General features: G+C 41.0%; 1 protein-coding gene across 1 annotated transcript in view; it reads right to left on the bottom strand.

The window, feature by feature from the left end:
* Window positions 1-17584, bottom strand: part of LOC122809021 (zinc finger protein 260-like) — a 596918-nt gene extending 579334 nt beyond the window's left edge. Inside the window, exon 1 of the mRNA XM_044080221.1 lies at window positions 17461-17584. Within this exon, the coding sequence (XP_043936156.1) occupies window positions 17461-17472 (12 nt within the window). The 5' untranslated portion in view covers window positions 17473-17584. The remainder of the gene's footprint in view (window positions 1-17460) is intronic.
* Between the last annotated feature and the right edge of the window lie 2672 nt (window positions 17585-20256).

The following is a 20256-nucleotide window of genomic DNA, read 5'->3' as shown; positions in this document are numbered from 1 at the left end:
AACCATGAAGCTTGTTCCATAAAAGGTGTTATACTGCTGTATAAAACAGGGCAGCCTGCTACAGCAAAACCATGAAGCTTGTTCCATAAACGTGTTATACTGCTGTATAAAACAGGGCAGCCTGCTACAGCAAAACCATGAAGCTTGTTCCATAAAAGGTGTTATACTGCTGTATAAAACAGGGCAGCCTGCTACAGCAAAACCAAAACCATGAAGCTTGTTCCATAAAAGGTGTTATACTGCTGTATAAAACAGGGCAGCCTGCTACAGCAAAACCATGAAGCTTGTTCCACAAAAGGTGTTATACTGCTGTATAAAACAGGGCAGCCTGCTACAGCAAAACCATGAAGCTTGTTCCACAAAAGGTGTTATACTGCTGTATAAAACAGGGCAGCCTGCTACAGCAAAACCATAAAGCTTGTGTTCCATAAATGGTGTTATACTGCTGTATAAAACAGGGCAGCCTGCTACAGCAAAACCATGAAGCTTGTTCCATAAAAGGTGTTATACTGCTGTATAAAACAGGGCAGCCTGCTACAGCAAAACCATGAAGCTTGTTCCATAAAAGGTGTTATACTGCTGTATAAAACAGGGCAGCCTGATACAGCAAAAACCATGAAGCTTGTTCCATAAAAGGTGTTATACTGCTGTATAAAACAGGGCAGCCTGCTACAGCAAAACCATGAAGCTTGTTCCATAAAAGGTGTTATACTGCTGTATAAAACAGGGCAGCCTGCTACAGCAAAACCATGAAGCTTGTTCCACAAAAGGTGTTATACTGCTGTATAAAACAGGGCAGCCTGCTACAGCAAAACCATGAAGCTTGTTCCATAAAAGGTGTTATACTGCTGTATAAAACAGGGCAGCCTGCTACAGCAAAACCATGAAGCTTGTTCCATAAAAGGTGTTATACTGCTGTATAAAACAGGGCAGCCTGCTACAGCAAAACCATGAAGCTTGTTCCATAAAAGGTGTTATACTGCTGTATAAAACAGGGAAGCCTGCTACAGCAAAACCATGAAGCTTGTTCCATAAAAGGTGTTATACTGCTGTATAAAACAGGGCAGCCTGCTACAGAAAAACCATGAAGCTTGTTCTGTAAATGGAAGTTCAGAATTGAGGTATTGGAGCTTACCTGACAGACCTTGAAATCATAGAGACTGAGACCATTTTCCAGGTTACTTGTAGAATTATAATTGAAAGAAACACCTGGAGTTATGTAGATTAGTATATTTGTACACCTTTAAGAAGCTTCCCAGTCAGTAAGCACACTGCTATATCCACTGAGCATGTGTGAGATGCGAGTGCCATTTGGGTTCATAGGTAGATACTAGGCTATCTGCCCTAAGGCATTTATAAGCCTAGCCAGAGTGTATTTTGAGTTAGCAGCCAGAGTGTAAGCATGCAATGTCACTAGTCAGTTAGCTAAAGAGTTCATTTAAGTTTATTGTTCTTGCTATTCATCCTGATGTGTTTGCACATAATAAAATACTTAAAGAAGTTGAGGCACAGGTATTCATTTATGCACATAAAAAGAACAACATGGTGTCAGAATGGGAACCAGAGCCACAGCCATGAGGCATCTGGTTAAGGTTTAAGAAGTATACAGGATCATCCCTACTTCTTAAATGACTCACAAAACAGATCAGAAACAAATTCCAGGTACTAAAACTTCCTTAAATGACTTCTTTTGCTAGAAATATACAACGGAATACTTAAAATGCTCAAAATGAATTTATCAAATATTGCTGAAACTGCACAATATTAGTTAAAATATTTGAAATAATTACAAAAACATTTGAAACAGTATCCAAATCACATAAAATGTAAGAGAAAACAATCACATTTTTTGCTATGTGCTACCTTTTTGCATTAACTAAAGCTATTCAAAATATCTGAGGTGTGCAAAGTGTTTGTGTGTGCAATATTACAGTGCAGTTATTTTGCAAAGTACACTTATTTCAAAGCATATTTCGCAAAGTACAGTATTTCAAAGAGTTAATTCTGCATTTGAATATTATTACAAGCACCTGGTGTCTACATGTTCATACCCAATTACAGGGGCCATTTTGCATTGTGTTTTGCTATACTTTGTGGGCATAGCAGAAGGATTTCACAGACCTGCACCATTTGTTTTTGATAACAATATTGCAGAAAATTGGAGAGTGTTTGAGCAGAAATAGGATATTTTCATACAGGCTGCTTTTTCTAACAAAGATGCATGTATTGGAGCATTTATTCTGCTTAATTTTGCTGGTTCAGAAGCCATTGAAAGGATTTATGCCCTAGCTGTGTATGCAGGGGAGGGGAAAACCAACATATTGTTGTACCAGCTGAGACAATGGAAGACCCTGAGTGCTTAAAACATAAATTTAGAAAGATGTGTAACCCCCAAACAAATGTCACAATGGAAAGACACTTATTTTACACAAGGACTCAAGCTAGGTGAAACTTTTTCTGCATATATAACTGACGTGAGAAACAAAGCTAAAATGTGCAGATTTAGTGATTTGAGAGATGAGTTGCTAAAGGACAGGCTTGTGTGTGTTATTAACAATGACACAGTGAAAAAGATTTTGCTTCAAGACAGTGATTTATCTTTGAATAAGGCCATTGAGCTTTGTCAGATATACTAGCTTACAGAAAAGCACAAAAATATGCTTACAAAAGAGGATAATTATAGAAGGCACAGTGACAAACATACCTCTCAACCTCTTATAGCAAGTAATCTGGACAAAGACATATATAAAAGTGGGACAAAGGCCCAAAAATATGGACAATTTTTAAATATTGCTCTTACAAACTTAGAAAGTTGATGGAATAACAGGTTTTGCATTAGCATGCATTTTCTGAAGGGTATAAAGTCTGAAACTCAAATCTATGTCATCATTTTCTTACTTCAGTCTTTAATGATTTGCCACTAATTTGCTAGAAAACCATAATTATTTTTAAGGAGAAGGCCTTCAAGGTATTTATAAGCATTTTGTGGTCAACCATATCAAAAGCCTTAGATAGATCTAGAAAGAGTGTTGAGGATAGTTTGTTATTATTGTGGTTGTGGTTAATGATGTTAGAGAAAGAGAGGAGGGCAGAAGTAGTACTGTGGTGTGGCTTAAAGCCATGCTGAAAGATGGACAACAGCTTGTTCTGGGTGAGGTAGTGCATAAGCTGTATGTGTACACACTTCTCCATAATTTTAGCTAGAGTTTGCAGAATAGCTATGGGTCTAAAGTTCGACAGTTCAGTGGAACTGCCCCCTTTATGGGGAGGTATAATATGGGAGATTTTCCATATAGTAGGTACAGTAGCTTCAGATATAGCTCTGTTGATCAAGATTGAGATGGGGTATGATATGGTGTCAGCAGCCTTTTGCAGATAGTCTGCTGGGAGGAGTTCGGCAGCCAGAGTGCTGGGTCTTAGTTTCTTAAGTAGGGCATGAATAAGATGAGTGGGAATAGGTTGGAAGGTAAAGCATGTTTGGGTACTGCGTGTGGCTACATTAGAATTAAAGCCATTGGGAGAGAGTTGGCTGGCTAGAGACTGGATAGTCTCTGTGAAGAAGCTGTTGAAGTTATTAGCAATGTATATTGGGGGTTTTCTTGGGAAGCTGAGGGGGGTGGAGTGGCGGTTTGGCCTGGGTGGAGTAGTTTGTTTATTCCTGCCCAGAACTTTTGAGGCTTGTTTTGGTGTTTTTGCAGTAGATGGCAGTAGTAGTTCTTTTTGTCTAAGGTTATAGATATTTTGGTGTCATTTCTTAGCTGTCTGAATCTTGGTTGATCAAGTGGGGCTTTTGTTTTTTGGTAGGTGGCCCATGCTTTGTTTCTGAGTGAAATTTTGGTTTTGGTATCTTTAGAAAGCCATGGTGCAATATTAACATTGGTTCTAAGAGTGGCTAAGAGCATGGGAGTTAAAAATAACAAGAAATTTGGTGTTAAAATATGCTGCTACTTCATCTAGGGGAAAACTTTTTAGTACTGACCAGTTGCATGCCTTAAGTTCATTTTGAAACTTGGTGAGAATAAAATTCTTGTTGTTTCTTAATGTTCTATAGGTGGGTTGGTAGGAGCAGTCTACTTTGAGCTTGATTACATAGGTGAGACAGTGGTCACTTAGGTCATCAGGCAAAGTGCCTGATTTATGAGATTGAAGATGGTATTAGTGAGTATCCAGTCTAGGGTACTTTCCTTGTTATTGGGTTTTCCTGTCCTGGTAGGGGAGGTTATGATTTGAGTAAATCCATAGAGGTTTATGTGGGTTGTGAGGGTTTCACAAGAGCAAGTGTTCCAGTCAGTATTGAAATTCCCAAGAACAACTGTTTCTTGGGGGTAGTTATTGGATAACCAATATAAAAGGTCTTCTAAGGTTTCTGTGTTCCACCCTAGGGGAATGTAGACACAGACAATGTTTACATTTTTGTTTTTGTTAATTTGTAGTTTTGAGATAAGAATTTCAGCATTATTGAACTGGGGTAGTTGTTGGGTGTCTATGCTAACAGATAGGGTAGACTTGTAAAGTATGGCTACCCCACCACCCTTTCTGGTGGTACAGTCTAGTCGAAACATACTTTACCCTGGTGGCAGAATGTCATGGTCCTTGGTGGCAGGCTTCAGCCACGTTTCTGTTAGGCATATTATATCTGAGGAATGAACAGCTAAGAGGGCATGCAGGTGATGAGTTTCGTTATTTATGCTCCTAATGTTTAGATAGCAGGCCAGCAGTGAGTTAGGAGGTCTACTTGTTGGAGCTATGGTGGTAGGGGAATTAGGGTCAACAGGTGGGGATGGACCAGAGATTGGGGGGATGTCGCCATCCTTTGTGAGGTTGTAGTGTAGCCTGAGTATGAGTTTTAAGATTTTGAATAAAGTTTTATAACAGTGTTTAGTTTTAGGACTAATGTAACTAGGTCTAGTAAGATGGTAGTATTTAGGGGTTAAGGAGGTAAGCATGAGGGGAGTGAGTAAGGGTGCATTATTGTTTTATATATATATAAAATATACAGCAAGAGTCTGCTATTGTGGATGGGCAGTTTCCCATCATTTATCTGGTCAGCCTGATAGACATGGGCATCCTAAGGCAATGTAACAATCGTCTCATGTGTACTTACAACCACTTACTCCTGAAACAAACAAATACTTTATGTAAGAGATGTAGTTACACTATGAAACTAGAGACAAGACTGTCACATAATGAAAATTGAATGCCAAACAGGTTGGCAGCACACACACACACACACCAGTGTCTCAACAAATAAGCCCGATAGGTGTGAGACCACAAAACTTAATGTTCCCAATGTCTCTGTTGAGTAGACCCACTGGAGTGATCTCTGGGGTGAATTTTCTATTTCCCATCTACTCATCAAGATTGCTCTTGAAGAGGGCCAGTGAGGTGCTCTGTTTAACATGTATGGAAAGTCTATTCCACAGCATGGGTGGTCTCTGGGTTATGAACCTGTCCCTCCAGCATGTTCTGTTGATTGTGGTAATGAGGTTGAGGTCTCTGGAGTGTGTGGTGTGGAGGGATTGGGATTTCTTTAGATGTAGCATTTCTAACAGAACTGGGTCAGACATGGCTTTGTAGGTCAAGCAGAGATTGCCTCTAAGCAGGTGATATGAGACAGAGAATAGTTGGTGTTTTTTGATTCTATCCATATAGGACAAGTGTTTAACGCCTAGAATCCTCTTTGTGAGGTACTTTTGTGGCCTCTCCAGTTGCTGCAGGTGTCTAGTGAGGTACATGCCAAATGGGTCACTGTACTTGATGACTGGCCTAATGAAGGAAGAGTAGAGGGAGACAATGACCTCTTTCTTCCTGGATGCAAAACCCTTAGTAATTAGATGTGCCACACAGAAGGACTTTCTGACCCCAGTGGTAATGTGGTGGTCAAAAGAGAGACTACTGTCAACCTGTGTTCACAGATCTCTTATAACGCCTTCTGTGTTCAGTGGACTACCATCAATGTGATAATTCATGGGAACTGGGTTTTTTTCCAATGGGGATGACGACACATTTTTTGGCATTGAGCTTAAGGCCATGGTTCTGACATCAGTTGTTGGTCTCAGTGAGGGCTTTCTGTAGGATGTCAACATCACTTGAGGAGTTAATAATAGCTCCCAACTTGCAATTGTCTGTGAACTTTGTCAGCCAGAGTCCCTTCGTGTTGGCATGGACTTCAGAGAAGTAGATACCAAACAGGAAAGGACCCAGGACCAACCCTGTGGGACTCCACTCATGACTGGTCAGCAGTCTGACTTGGAGTCAGCTGCTTTCACACTGTGGGTTCCATCTGTGAGCCAGTTTGCAAGCCACCTAGTAATATAGGGCTTGATGCCCAGCTTAGTATGTTTTTCTATGATTCCTGAGTTTGGACTGTTATCAGAGGCCTTGGCCAGATCAAGGTAGGCTGTATGAACCACCTTGCCTTTATCCACAGCTCTGGTGACTGACAAAAAAGTTGACCAAGTTGAGCAGGCATGATCTATCCTTCACAAAACCAAACTGTGTGGGACCCAGAGTTTGGAGATTCCCTACATCCTTGTTTATTAGGACCATGATGATGCATTCCATAGCTTTGCATATCAGACTCGTCAGGCTAATTGGGCAAAAGTTCCCAGGTTCTGTAATTGCTCCTCCTTTGTAGAGAGGGATGACTGTAGCAGTGCACCATTCCGTCGAGACAAAGCCTGAGGTGAGGCTGTGATTGAACAGGGTACACAGGTGAGGTGCCAGTTCACTCTGTCGTTCATGTAGAACACAGCCATGGATATTATCAGGTCCCATAGAAGCTGTATTCTTGGCCTTGGGCAGTGCTGTTTTAACCTGTGCAGCAGTAATACTGGGTGCCTGGCAATCTACTGGTATTGCGATTGGTTCTTTGGCGGGGAGAGGGGTAAAGTTGGCACTAAATCTGTCAGCTAGTATATTGGCAATATCTGTTGCCTCGGTATAGGAGGTACCATTGTGTAGTAGGTCAGAGCAAATCTGGGTATTGCCGTGGAGATTTTTACATAACTGTAGAAGGCCTTGTGGTTGTCTTTACTATCTGCTGCAAGTCTGTTTTCATATCTAGCTTTAGAGGATTTGATGAGGGATCTCAACTTTTTGTTGAGGCTGATAAGGGAGTTTTTCCAGTCTTGGGACTTCACCTTATTCTGCATCAGTTTCCTGCATAGAGTTTGTTTATGACAGGGGACCACCATATTGGCTTTCTTTTTTTAGAGGAGAGCGTCTTGCTTCTATTTGGTATGGCGAGATCCATGTATTTGTGTATGTGTTAGTACAGTGCATTGGTGTATAATTCAGTGGTCCTCTGGAATTACTATTTAATTATAGCCTCCAAACAGGCTTCATGCCTCATGAATGGTGAAAGGCAACAGTCATCCCTCTGCACAAGGATGTGCAATCTACAGACCCTGGAAACTACAGACCCACAAGTTTCACTAGTCTTACATGTAAAGCCATGGAAAGATTTATCATGGAGATGATCAATAGAGATATAGCAAACCTCCAGGCACTGGGTCCAACCCAGTTTTGTGTTGTCAAGGGCAGGTCATGCCTACTCAACCTGGTGGACTTCTTGCAATGGATGAGGGAAAAATCATGCACACTGCCTACCTTGACCTGGCCAAGACATTTCACACAATACCCCAGTCAGAAATTGTTGACAAACTCAAGAGGTTAGGTACAAACCAGTATGTCACCCAGTGGATAGCCAACTGGCTCACAGATAGAACCCAAGAAGTTAGAATTGGGGAGACCTTCTCTACAGAGAGGACAGTCACAAGTGGAGTCCCTCAAGGATCAGTCCTTGGACTGTTCTTTTTTGGCATTTACTTCTCAGAAGTCAAGGCCAATGCCAGTGGTCTCTAGCTGACTAAATTTGCAGATGATTGCAAATTAGGAGCAGTAATTGAATCTGAAACTGCCACAGATGTTCTCCAGGAGGGGCTGACACAGACAAACATCTGGTGTCAGAGCCAAGGACTAAAACTAAATGCCAAGAAATGCATAATCCTTTGGGAAGGCATCCATACCTTGTAACCATCATATTGACAACATACCCCTTAGAGTTGATCCAGTAGTCAGGGACTTAGGAAACACATAAATAGTAACCTAGCCTTTGACCATCATGTGTCTACAGTAGTAAGGAAATCATTCTATGTTGCGCAACTTATAAACAAAAGTATTGCATCTAAGTCCAGGGAAATCATTATTCCACTGTATTTGGCATTCATCAGACTAATCATTGCGTATAATGCCCTCTTTGGTATGTACATAACCAGGCATATCCAACAACTGGAATGTCCACAGAGGTTCCTCACTAAAAGAATACAGGAAGCAAGTAAAATCTCTTATGCAGACTGCCTTAAGGCCCTAATCCCTGTATTCTGTCTCCAACTGGCTTTTAAGGTGTGACCGATGCCTGGCATACAGGAAATTGTCAGACCCCAATCTAATGGACCTCCTGCATGTCCACAAAACAAACAGCACTGGAATTACATGTTCTAAAGACTTAAACCTTGCCTGTGATACAAATAGGACCTGCTGGAGAGATAGGCATTTATCCCAGAGACTACCCAGTCTATGGAACAGATTCCCCATCCATGTGAAGCATAGTTCCTCCCTAACCCAATTCAAGTGCAACTTGGACAATTGGATGGGAACCCAGAAATTTATCCCTGCGTTGGCACCTATATCTCTAATGGACACAGGTAACCTATAAATGGTTTATCTCCCAAGCCCCTGCTTACACTTATCAAGGGTATCAGAACTTGTCAGGGATTTTGGATGCATGGCAAGGCTTAAAAAGGCCCCTGTGGTTTTTAGCCTAGTAAACGCCTATGAACCTATGGGTGACCTCAAATTCACACTTTGGGTGGTGCCCATGTCCCTCCTGGACAGTGGATTTTGGTATCAACTATCATTTGCCCTTACTTCTGTGAACTTCACTCACCTAACCACCGACAACTGGGGCAACATGGCATAAATATGGCTAGCCTAGTAACCTTCTATGAACCTATGTACCCCAACATCCCCCTATATCTAATAGTTCCCCCATACCTGAAGCAGGCTATAGTACAGCCATGGTGACTTTCTCAGCTTTCTGTCACCCAGTTGCTTTACTAATAGCACACCAGGAGTGCTGGGAGTGAATGAAGACAAGTGGTCCTAAAGCCTGCCAAAGGCTAAGGCAAGTGTGAAGTGACAAGCCATAGGCTGAAGCATTTTTTTTGTATTTTAGGTACACAAGGGGTAGATGGTGGGGCACTGTATCTGGGTCCATCAAGTCAGGTGCTAACAACTAGCATGATTAATAACTACTGGTAGCACAGATCCATAACTACTGGTAGCACAGATCAATAACTACTGGTAGCACAGTCAGCCCCATATAAAATGGTCAAATCTCATTATTGTTTGTGTCTTTCAGCTTTTCCCGGTTAGGGGTCGCCACAGCAGAACTCCGGTCCGCAAATGATTGGTAGTGGATTTTTACGTACCGGGTTACCAGCCCTGATGCACAACTTTCAACGAAGGCACGCCCCATTCACGTATGTCTCCACACAGAAGACGATCTAGCTGAGAATCGAACGGGACAATGTCTTGCTATGAGGCGACAACACTACCGCAGCACCACCACAGGTCAAATCTCATTATTATCCCTCTAAATAACAATCTGAAGTGCTATACTGAATACTGCACTGAGGGACAAAAAGGAAGCAATTTCAGTGGTCCAGCACAAAGCACAAAACTCATGTCAGAAAGACCTTCAGATGACACAGTAAACCAAGGCCCCATCTGCTTCAGTTGGTGGTATACCAGGTGGATGTAAACTCCTCATGGCATCTATCAAAAAGTAGGGGAAGTTTCCCAATGCCTTGACTAAATTTCTTGAAGGAGTATAAATACCACCTCAAGTCTCCTCTGAAAAGAGTCTGTTAGCCTAGTGTGACTAACCTGGTCCACAAAGCATAAATAAATAAAATAAATGCATTTAATAAATAAAGGCTAGCTTCAGCCCTGTATGAATGAAAACAGCTGAAAATGCCCTTAGACAAGGGATTCGGTATGAACTTAAGAAAATGTTCTGTCAGACATGTTTCACAAACAAAATGTTGCCAATATTGTGATTTAAACAACAAATGTTTAAAATGCCGCAAATGTACTTAATTATCTCAAATAATCATACCCCCCCCCCAAAAAAAAGCTGCAAAACAGCAAGTTTTCCTGTCAAAACATTCAAAATAAGCTTTTAGTCAATGCAAATGATTGTAATTTACTCAAGTTTCTGACAGCATGGGGCAATGAGAGTAACTGCACTACAACAGCTTTCAAACAGAAACCCTGTTAAACATTCACCAATGCTCATTAAACACATCAAAGAAGTTACAAAAACAGACTCAGAATTAACTTAAAACAAACAGCATAACTTTTGTACTGTATTTATTCAGAGGTTCCTTGTGCCTGGCCTGGATACCTGTGACTACAAGACTTGGATTGCTTCTAAAATTATCTGGATATACCAAGCTGATATAAGTATATTTTTTGTACTTGCTCTAATTGCTTCAGTGATATTTAACATTTCTGTGCTGCATTTATTTATTTGGTAGAATTTATCACTGTTTTTCAGCCTGCACTTCTTAAAGAAATTTGTGGAGCTTTTCTCCACAAGTCTCTGCTGAAAATGGGCCTCACAGCTCAATCAGACTAACCCAGTCAACAAATGTAAAATAAAAAAGAAATAAAATAAAAAACTCCATCTGTTTGCTACTGTACTGCTCTTAGGTTGTTTTTAACAGTAGTCTCATATTTCCTAACCCCTAACCTCCTCTGTTATTGCAAAAGCTGTTTCTGAGTTTGCCAAAGTTCTCCTGAGTCTGCCAAAATATTTCTAAGTTTTGCAAAGGTTATGTGTGTTGTCAATGTTTCTCAGGCTTAGTGAACTTATTTCCAAGGATTCCTGATATTGCAGGAATTCTTAGTTCTATCCAAATGCATTTGTTACTGCACTTGAGCTCAAAGCCAGTTTGTTTTACATTAAGAGGGTTCTTTTGCCCATGCCTGCATAATACCAACCTATTCAGTTTAAAATCATGTATAGGAAACACTCTCCACACTGTTCACACCTGCTCAAACAGCTGCCAGTTTGTGCAGAGGGTGGTACCACTGCAGGCCATGTAATAGTGTACTACTAAACACTCTCGCCTTGACCTTTAAGTGACTCTCCATTATTCCTTCCCATCTAGGAATCCTTGCCTTACATAGTATAGGCTGGATTCCAACCTGCTGAATCTAGACTGTTTGGTATCACTGTGCTCTTGAACCAGCTATCTTATATTAAGAGGGCCTCCCTGCACCCATGTGGCAGAAGCATATAGCTCAGGATTCATCTGAGTTGGGAATTGCTAAAGAAAGGCTCAGTCTGAGGCTTTCCCATTGGTAGTTGTGTTAAAACAATTTAGATTTGCCTGCATACAAGGCTCACATTTGTGCAGGTTTTCACACAGTTTACCAGAGCAGCATCAACATTTTGTAACTTCAGACAGAGGTCGAGATCATAGGATGTTACTAGGCTACTGACCTGGACATCATATTAAGACTAGCTATTTCATCCCAATGTAATACCATAGATACTCTAGTTAATAACCAGGAATGTATTCATTAATTACTGCCCTTGTTCAGGAGGGTTGTGGGCACTATCATCAGTAAGAATTTAGGTGCCCCATCCGCTCATCCAGGTTCCTTTTGAACAGGGTCATAGAGGTGCTCTGTTTCACATGAATTGGCAGCCTATTCCAAAGATGAGGACAGATCTGTCCCCTCCTGCATTGAAATCCAAGGCATCCACTAAAAAAATGGAAAAGGTATATTTTAAGCCAGCACTGCACTTTGCTAACTGTATTTAATTGAATTACTGCTTCATTTTTGCTGTTTGTGACTGCTTTTTATTCTGCACTTTGAAATGATGTTTCATTGCCTTACATAGCATAGGTTTGATAGAGACCTGTTGAATCTATACTGTTTGGTATCACTGTGCTCTTAAATCAGCTATCTTACATTAAGAGAGCCTCCCTGCACCCTTGTGGCAGACATGTGTAGCTCAGTACCCATCAGAGTTGGGGATTGCTGGAGAAAGTAAAGTCTCAGTTTTGGACTTTCCGATTGGTAGTTTTGGTAGTTGTATTAAAACGGTTTACATTTGCCTGTATATAATCCTCACATTTGCCCGGGGTTGTGCTCAGTTTACCAGAGCTGCTCAATGATTGGCAACTTTAGTCAGAGGTCTAGAGTGCATCTGCACTGAAATCAAAGGTATCCGCTGAAAAAAAAAACAGAAAAATAAGTATATTTTAAGCCAGCACTGCACTTTGTTAACTGTATTTAATTGAGTTGCTGCTTGATTTTTGCTGTTTGTGACTAAGTTCAGCTAGCTCACTTCTTTCTCAAATGCCACATTCAGAAAATCCTGCCACAATGGACGGGCAGTTTCCCATCATTTTTCCTGCCAGCTTGATTAATATGGGCATCTTGAGGCAATGTAGCAATTACTTCATGTATACTGACAGCTATTATCTCCTGAAGCAAACAAACCCCCTATGTGAGAGATGCAAATACGCTGTGCAATGAGTCAATCCTCTCATATAAAAACAAACTTGACAGGTTATCAGCGCACCTACTTCTCTTCTCATGCAAATCTTACCTCTCACACAAAATATGGTTACGACACATGGTGCAAGACTTGGGAACACAGGTTGATAGCAATCTGAACTTTGAAGAACATATTTCCATAGTGGTAAGGAACGCCTTCTACATAACATACCTCATAAGCAAGGACATAGCATCCAGGTCAAGGGATGTTATAACTCCACTGTACTCGACCCTCATCTGACTACTAATAGAGTAAAATGCACTCTTTTGCATGTACCTCACCAGACACCTGCAGCAGCTGGAGAGACTGCAGAGGTTTCTCACTAAGAAAATACAGGGACTTCAAACCATGACTTACGTGGACACACTGAAAATCCTGTTACTTTACTCTTTATATTACAGGCTGGTGAGAGGCAACTTGTGCCTGGCCTATAGGGCAATCCCCAACCCTGCCCTAATAGAAATGCTGCACTTCTGCAAGTCAAATGGCACAAGAGTCACTTGGTGTAGGGATCTCAACCTAGCTTGTAACATTAACAGAACATGCTGGAGAGACAGACATGTTTCCCAGAGACTGCCAGTTTTCTGGAATAGACTTTCTATTTATGTAAAACAGAGCTCCTCATGAACCCAGACTTTGTGCCCACTGAATGGAGTACAGCAACAGTTATCCCACTCTACAAAGGGGGAGCCACCACTGATCCCGGGAACTATCGCCCTATTAGCCTGATGAGCCTGGTCTGCAAGGCCATGGAACATATCATCATGGAACTCATAAACAGAGACACTGGTAACCTCCAAACTCTGGATCCTACCCAGTTCAGGTTTGTGAAAGGCAGATCATGCCTCCTGAACCTGAGCAACTTCTTTGAGGCAGTCACCAAAGCCATAGATGAGGGTAAGGTGGTTCACACACCCTATCTTGACCTCGCCAAGGCTTTCAACACCATCCCTCATTCTGGAATTATAGCTAAACTCAGTAAACTAGGTATAAATCCCTAAGTCACAAGATGGGTTGCTAACTGGCTCACTGACAGAACCCACACTGTAAAAGTTCCACACTGCAAATCTGACCTCAAACCACTGACAAGTGGAGTACCACAGGGTTCAGTCCTGGGACCTCTCCTGTTTGGTATCTACTTCTCTGAAGTAAAGGCTAACACAGAAGACCTCTTGCTAACAAAGTTTGCAGATGACTGCAAACTAGAAGCCATAGTCAAGTCCCCAAATGATGTGGAAATCCTACAGAAGGGCCTCACTGAGACAGATGCCTGGTGTCAGAGCCATGGCTTCAAGCTCAATGCCAAAACGTGCATTGTCATCCCCTTTGGTAAAAACTCTGTACCCATGAACTACTACATAGACAGCAGTCTACTTAACACCGAATGTGTGATAAGAGACCTTGGGACCCAGGTGGACAGTAGTCTGTCATTTGATAGTCACATCGCCACAGTAGTCAGGAAGTCCTTCTACATGGCACACCTCATCATAAAAGGGTTTTCATCCAGGAAAAAAAAGAGGTCATTGTTCCACTCTACTCGACACTCATTAGACCCATTATAGAATACAACGCCCCTTTTGGAATGTACCTCACAAGACATCTGCAGCAGCTGGAAAGGCCAAAGAAGTACCTCACAAAGAGAATTACTGGCCTCAAACAGATGCCCTACACTGACCGTCTCAAAAAACTCCAGCTTTACTCCGTAGCATATCGTCTACTCCGAGGTAATCTCTGCCTAACATATAAAGCTATGTCAAACCCAGAGTTGTTGGACATGCTACACCTAAAGAAATCCCATTCCCTCCAAGCTACACATCCTAGGGATCTAAACCTTGTCACCACAATAAACAGGACATGCTGGAGGGATAGATTCCTGTCCCAGAGACTTCCCATACCCTGGAACAGGCTACCCATCTATGTCAAGCAAAGTTCTTCATTAGCACTCTTCAAGAAAAATCTTGATGAGTGGATGGGAAATAGGAAATACACCCTGGGGATCACTTCTGTGTCTCAGCTTGACAGTGGCACAGGAAAATAACTTTCTTGGGTGGCGTAAGCCAGGGAACCTTGTTAGCTAGGTTTGCATAGGGCCTCGGGCTGATAACCTAGTACCTACCTATGAACCCTATTCAGATGCAACCTAGATAAGTGGATGGGAGACCACAAATTCACCCTTTGGGTGGCATCCATGTCTCTTGTTGAAAGGGGTAGCCATGTTCATCACAGGCTCACTCTGTTCATAAATTTGTTCTGCAAACTACCCAAAAAGAACAACTGGGGATACTTGAGGATTAACATGGCTAGGCTAGTAAACACTCTTGGGTTGCTAGCCTAGTAGCCTCCTATGAGCCTACAAGAAATAAAACTCAAAATACATGTAATTTTCAAATAAGAAAGAAAAAAAAACACAAATCAGCATAATATATAATTCAAGCACAGCGAGAAAAATGCAGAGGGTGGAAATAAAACCCAGCAGGGTTTCTTATTGGAGTGCAGTAGCTGAAGTAACCCAGGCAGAATGGCAGTCTTCCAAGAGGTCCTTCTCTTACTTTGGCCCATCTGTGGGTTTGAAGACCAGATTTGATCCTACCAGGTGTTTGGTCCTTCACACCCACAGAGAGGTAGTGAGAGAACCTCTGAGCTTTGAAAAGACTGCCTGAAGGAGGGCAGTGGGGCTGTACTAGCCTTTGCCAGTAATACAGGGTGTTTATTAAATAGTGTTAGTTTCTCTTACTTTTAACAAACTGCTATTAGAATCATAGGAAGATCAAAGCTACTGTGTCTTGTGACCATTACAACTTGCCATTTCCCACCCACTTAATGGCTCGTCTGATGTGAAGGAAGATAGTTGGGCTAGTTTTACAGATGCAGGGATCCATCATTCTGTGTGGGTCTTGAGACAGTGCCCTTGTTTTATTGCTGCACACTGCAAAGCCCAGACAGCCCTAGATTATGTTTCCTTTCTCCTTTATGAGGGCAGTCCACTCCCCAGCCTGATGCCCACGTTTGATACTAACTTGACAAACTGGTTTTAATCTCTTGCATTATTTTCTGCTCTATAATTTGGGTTTCCTCAAAGAGGATTAAAAGGTTTTACTACAGTCAACTAATATAAGGTCCATAGGTTTAAACTAGACTGTCTGCAGACTGCTACAAGCCTAGCCAACAACCACAGATCAGAATCAAACCTTGTATCTGTGAGGTAAGTACCTTTACCATTATGCCAACCCTGTCCTGCAGAAAAGATCTCACAAAACCTATCATCAAAACAGGCAGACGAGGCCTTGAGTTAACATTTCATCCAAGGTATGACACTTAGGAGTGCAACACCACCCTTATATTGCAATGCAGTGTAAAAAAATCTGTCTATATTGTATAGGAGTAGAACCCCTAACCTTCTACACCAAAGGCAAGTATGTTACTTGTTGTACTACTAACACTACTAACACATAGATGGTTTGTAGTCCAGGGTATCACAGAGGAACCTAGCCCAAATTTCCAGGTGCCACCAAACAATAGCTGGTTAACTGACTTATGGAGGAATCAAACCCTGCACTACACAAACTGCAGCTTACATCCTTAACACAGCTTATGTGCAGCTAATACTTTACTTATAAGGGAACACCATAGGGGATTAGTCACTAGTACCCACCCCCATAGTCTTCCTCACACCGCCCTCCAGCTGGAAGGTACAGGACAGAATTTCTTATTCAGACTATATTACAAATACTTAAAGCAAATATATTTTACATATGAAGACGTCATTACTCATGCAGTGAAATGAATCAATTTGCAATTTTTTTATCATCACTGTTTTTACTCTTAGGTAGTAAAATACGTAAAGAATTTATGTAAAATTAATACTACATAGCAACTTTTGAATAAAGTAGAAAAAAAAGTTTATTTAGAAGAAAACAACTGAACAACTTACTTTGACAGATTCTATTGTTTCCAGGATAGTTTTGATTTCTGTGTTTTAAGAATACACCACTTGGAGTTCTTTGGTTTGTTTACTTGTACTGAAAGCGACAGACTTTTATCACTGCAATTAATGGAACTGAATTCTTGGATCTCAGAGGTGCTTTGTTATTGTTTTATATACTAATGTATATCAGCAGCAAGAAGAAACCAAGATTTATACAGCAGGCACATATGCAACACTTCTTTACAGACATACGTTAACTGATTATAAAATATGCATTTTCCTTCTTAGCATTTCACATCTACAAAGACAGTGACTGTTTCTACCTCCCATCACTGAAAGATGAAAGCAGCAAATACGTCACCAGTGCCGAGAGCTCTCATATTTTAAATTCTGCAGTTCTATGTTCAGCATTGAACAGTTCAGGATGCTCTGCTCAGTAAAACAATCTGCTGTTTATTACATCATATCTACTCACAGAACTGTTTGTTACAATGTAGCTACACACAGAATAGCAATTCCCAGTAACATCACTGTATGTGTTTAGTAATACAAACTGCTGTTTGTTACATAGTAACTACCCACAGAACACCAGCTCCCCTGTAACATCACTGTATGTACTCAGTAATACAAACTGCTTTGTTACATAGTATCTACCTGCAGAACACCAGCTCTCCTGTAACATCACTGCATGTGTTCAGTAATACAAACTGCTTGTTTCTTACATAGTAAGTATCCACAGAACACCAGCACCCCTGTAACAATGCTATGTGATCCCATTGCAGTCACTACCACTGACTTCTGTCATCCAATCATATAAAGTACGGATTGTAATATTTACCCACAGAAGACCAGTTCTCCTGTAACAACATTGACTGTGCTCAACATTCCTTACCTCCAACTTCATATTTCTGATCTTGCTTTATTCGCAGCTTTGATTGCTGTATTCAGGGTGGGATACAGACTCCTGCTTGTGCATCCAGTTATCAGAAGCTACAGATAAGCTCTTGCCTAGCAATTTCCTGCAGCTCTAGTATGGTAATAAATTTTGTGATGTAATTTCCTGTCTGACAATAAACATGCCTCTCTTTTCATGCAGCATCACTTAATATTAATGAAAAGCAGTTATGAAGGTGGAGCAAGAGGTGGGGCCTTCTAAAATATTAATGAGGCAGTGGGCCACATGCAGTTTTCACTTTGTGATGTGACACCCCTGTACACAGTGCAGGGCTGTATAACACACTCCTGCGCTGTGATTTGTTTTAGTCAGTTCAAGGACTTAATATTTAATCTTATTTTGCACATTGTCATCAGAATAACATGATATTCCTCTACAACAGTTACATTACTTTTCTTTAAATTTTTAAATCTTTTTATTGAATATCACTAATCCGCTGGAATGCCTTCTGTGTGGAGTCTGCATGTCCTCCCTGCATTCATGTGGGTTTCCTCCCACATTACAAAGACATGCATCTGGAGCATTTCTCCCTGGGCCTCCTCGGAAAATTGTTTTTTTTCCAAGTCGGACTTTCCTGGTTAACAAATGGTATATAAAATAAAATAAATCAAAATGAGAACAAACATAACACAACGAATCGTTCTGAAATCAGCTATTTACTCATATCCTCAATGCAGTGAGGGTTACTTATGGGTACAAGAAAGGATACCTGGGCTGACCCTGAAATTTGTCCATGAGATCAGTGCATTGCCCAGGTGAACAAATTATAAATAAAAATAGTAATAATTTACTAATTACTTCACTAGATCATTACAAAGACTCATATTTCCAGATTCCAAAACAGTTTATGTTTGGGGAACATAGCTGCATTGAAGTTGTTCCAGCTGAGAATCTAAAATTATATTTCCAAACATGGAATGCTTAAAGAAAAAAAAACAGAGCACGTGATTGATACCTACTGGACCATATGACAATTGTGAAACAGTATGAGTGAAAGCTGTAGTTTTCAGATGAATAAAAACTTGTGGGGAATACCAAAGTAATATTAAAGTAGGAATGAAATGCTAGTATTTTTAGTGAGTACACCAGTGCAAACAAATATGCTGGTAGCTTAATTCATTAGCAGATGCACCGTAAGATTCATCCAGACAGTGAGCAGCTTGGCACTATAATAGATTACATCAAACCAGCTCTCTGACCAGGAAATAAATTACAAATCCTGCCTGGACAGGGAGATTGCACAGACTGAGTGTGATATGCTTACACCATTCAGGATAACACATAGCATTCAGTAGAATCCTACATCTCAAAGGAAAGTATGCTGGCCACTAGGTACATTGGCACGTGGGACATTCCAGCAGCATGTGGAAAACACTTTAAAGGGGCATCAGAATGCAGCCTCATGTATTCTAGAAAAAATTCTACCTGCTATGAGCAGTGATGCTGGGAAATTTATAGACAGTGAGGCCAGTAACTGTAGTCATTTTCCACCAACACTGGTTGCACTGTTTGCAGTCATGAAATAAATCTGTGATACTGTTCAACTACTAAGAGTAGGTGGTAACAGTAAACACAAACATGTTGCTATAGTGACTGACCACACACATGTTTATATGGTAGCAGTTGGTAACACTGACCACACTCATTTATATGGTAACAGTTGGTAACAGTAACCACTCACATGTTGCTATGCTGACTGACCACACACATGTTTATATGGTAGCAGTTGGTAACACTGACCACACACATTTATATGGTAGCAGTTGGTAACACTGACCACACACATTTATATGGTAGCAGTCGGTAACAGTAACCACTCACATGTTGCTATGCTGACTGACCACACACATGTTTATATGGTAGCAGTTGGTAACACTGACCACACACATTTATATGGTAGCAGTTGGTAACACTGACCACACATGTTTATATGGTAGCAGTTGGTAACACTGACCACACACATTTATATGGTAGCAGTTGGTAACACTGACCACATATGTTTATATGGTAGCAGTTGGTAACAGTAACCACTCACATGTTGCTATGCTGACTGACCACACACATGTTTATATGGTAGCAGTTGGTAACACTGACCACACACATTTATATGGTAGCAGTTGGTAGCACTGACCACACACATTTATATGGTAGCAGTTGGTAACAGTAACCACTCACATGTTGCTGTGGTGACTGACCACACACATGTTTATATGGTAGCAGTTGGTAACAGTAACCACTCACATGTTGCTGTGGTGACTGACCACACACATGTTTATATGGTAGCAGTTGGTAACACTGACCACACACATTTATATGGTAGCAGTTGGTAACACTGACCACACACATTTATATGGTAGCAGTCGGTAACAGTAACCGCTCACATGTTGCTATGCTGACTGACCACACACATGTTTATATGGTAGCAGTTGGTAACACTGACCACATATGTTTATATGGTAGCAGTTGGTAACAGTAACCAAGCACATGTTACTATGGTAACAATGTGAATGAGACATCAACCAGAAGAGGTGGCACTCCCAGAACTGTCGCCTTGCATGCCACGCAGTTATTATCATTACACAACTTTCAATATCTGAAAAGCATGTCCAATATATGCATATGAAGAATGTGATTTATACCATACCATAACATCCACATACAAGGGCCTTCCAGGTGAGAGGCAGACATCGGCCACCTGAACTCCAAGCACCAGAACCAGAACACCTACAGGAT

This window comes from Protopterus annectens, chromosome 1.part1 (genome assembly GCF_019279795.1).
Source record: "Protopterus annectens isolate FY-2018-M chromosome 1.part1, PAN1.0, whole genome shotgun sequence".
Taxonomy (NCBI): domain Eukaryota; kingdom Metazoa; phylum Chordata; order Ceratodontiformes; family Protopteridae; genus Protopterus; species Protopterus annectens.
This window is presented reverse-complemented; position numbering and strand designations above follow the sequence as displayed.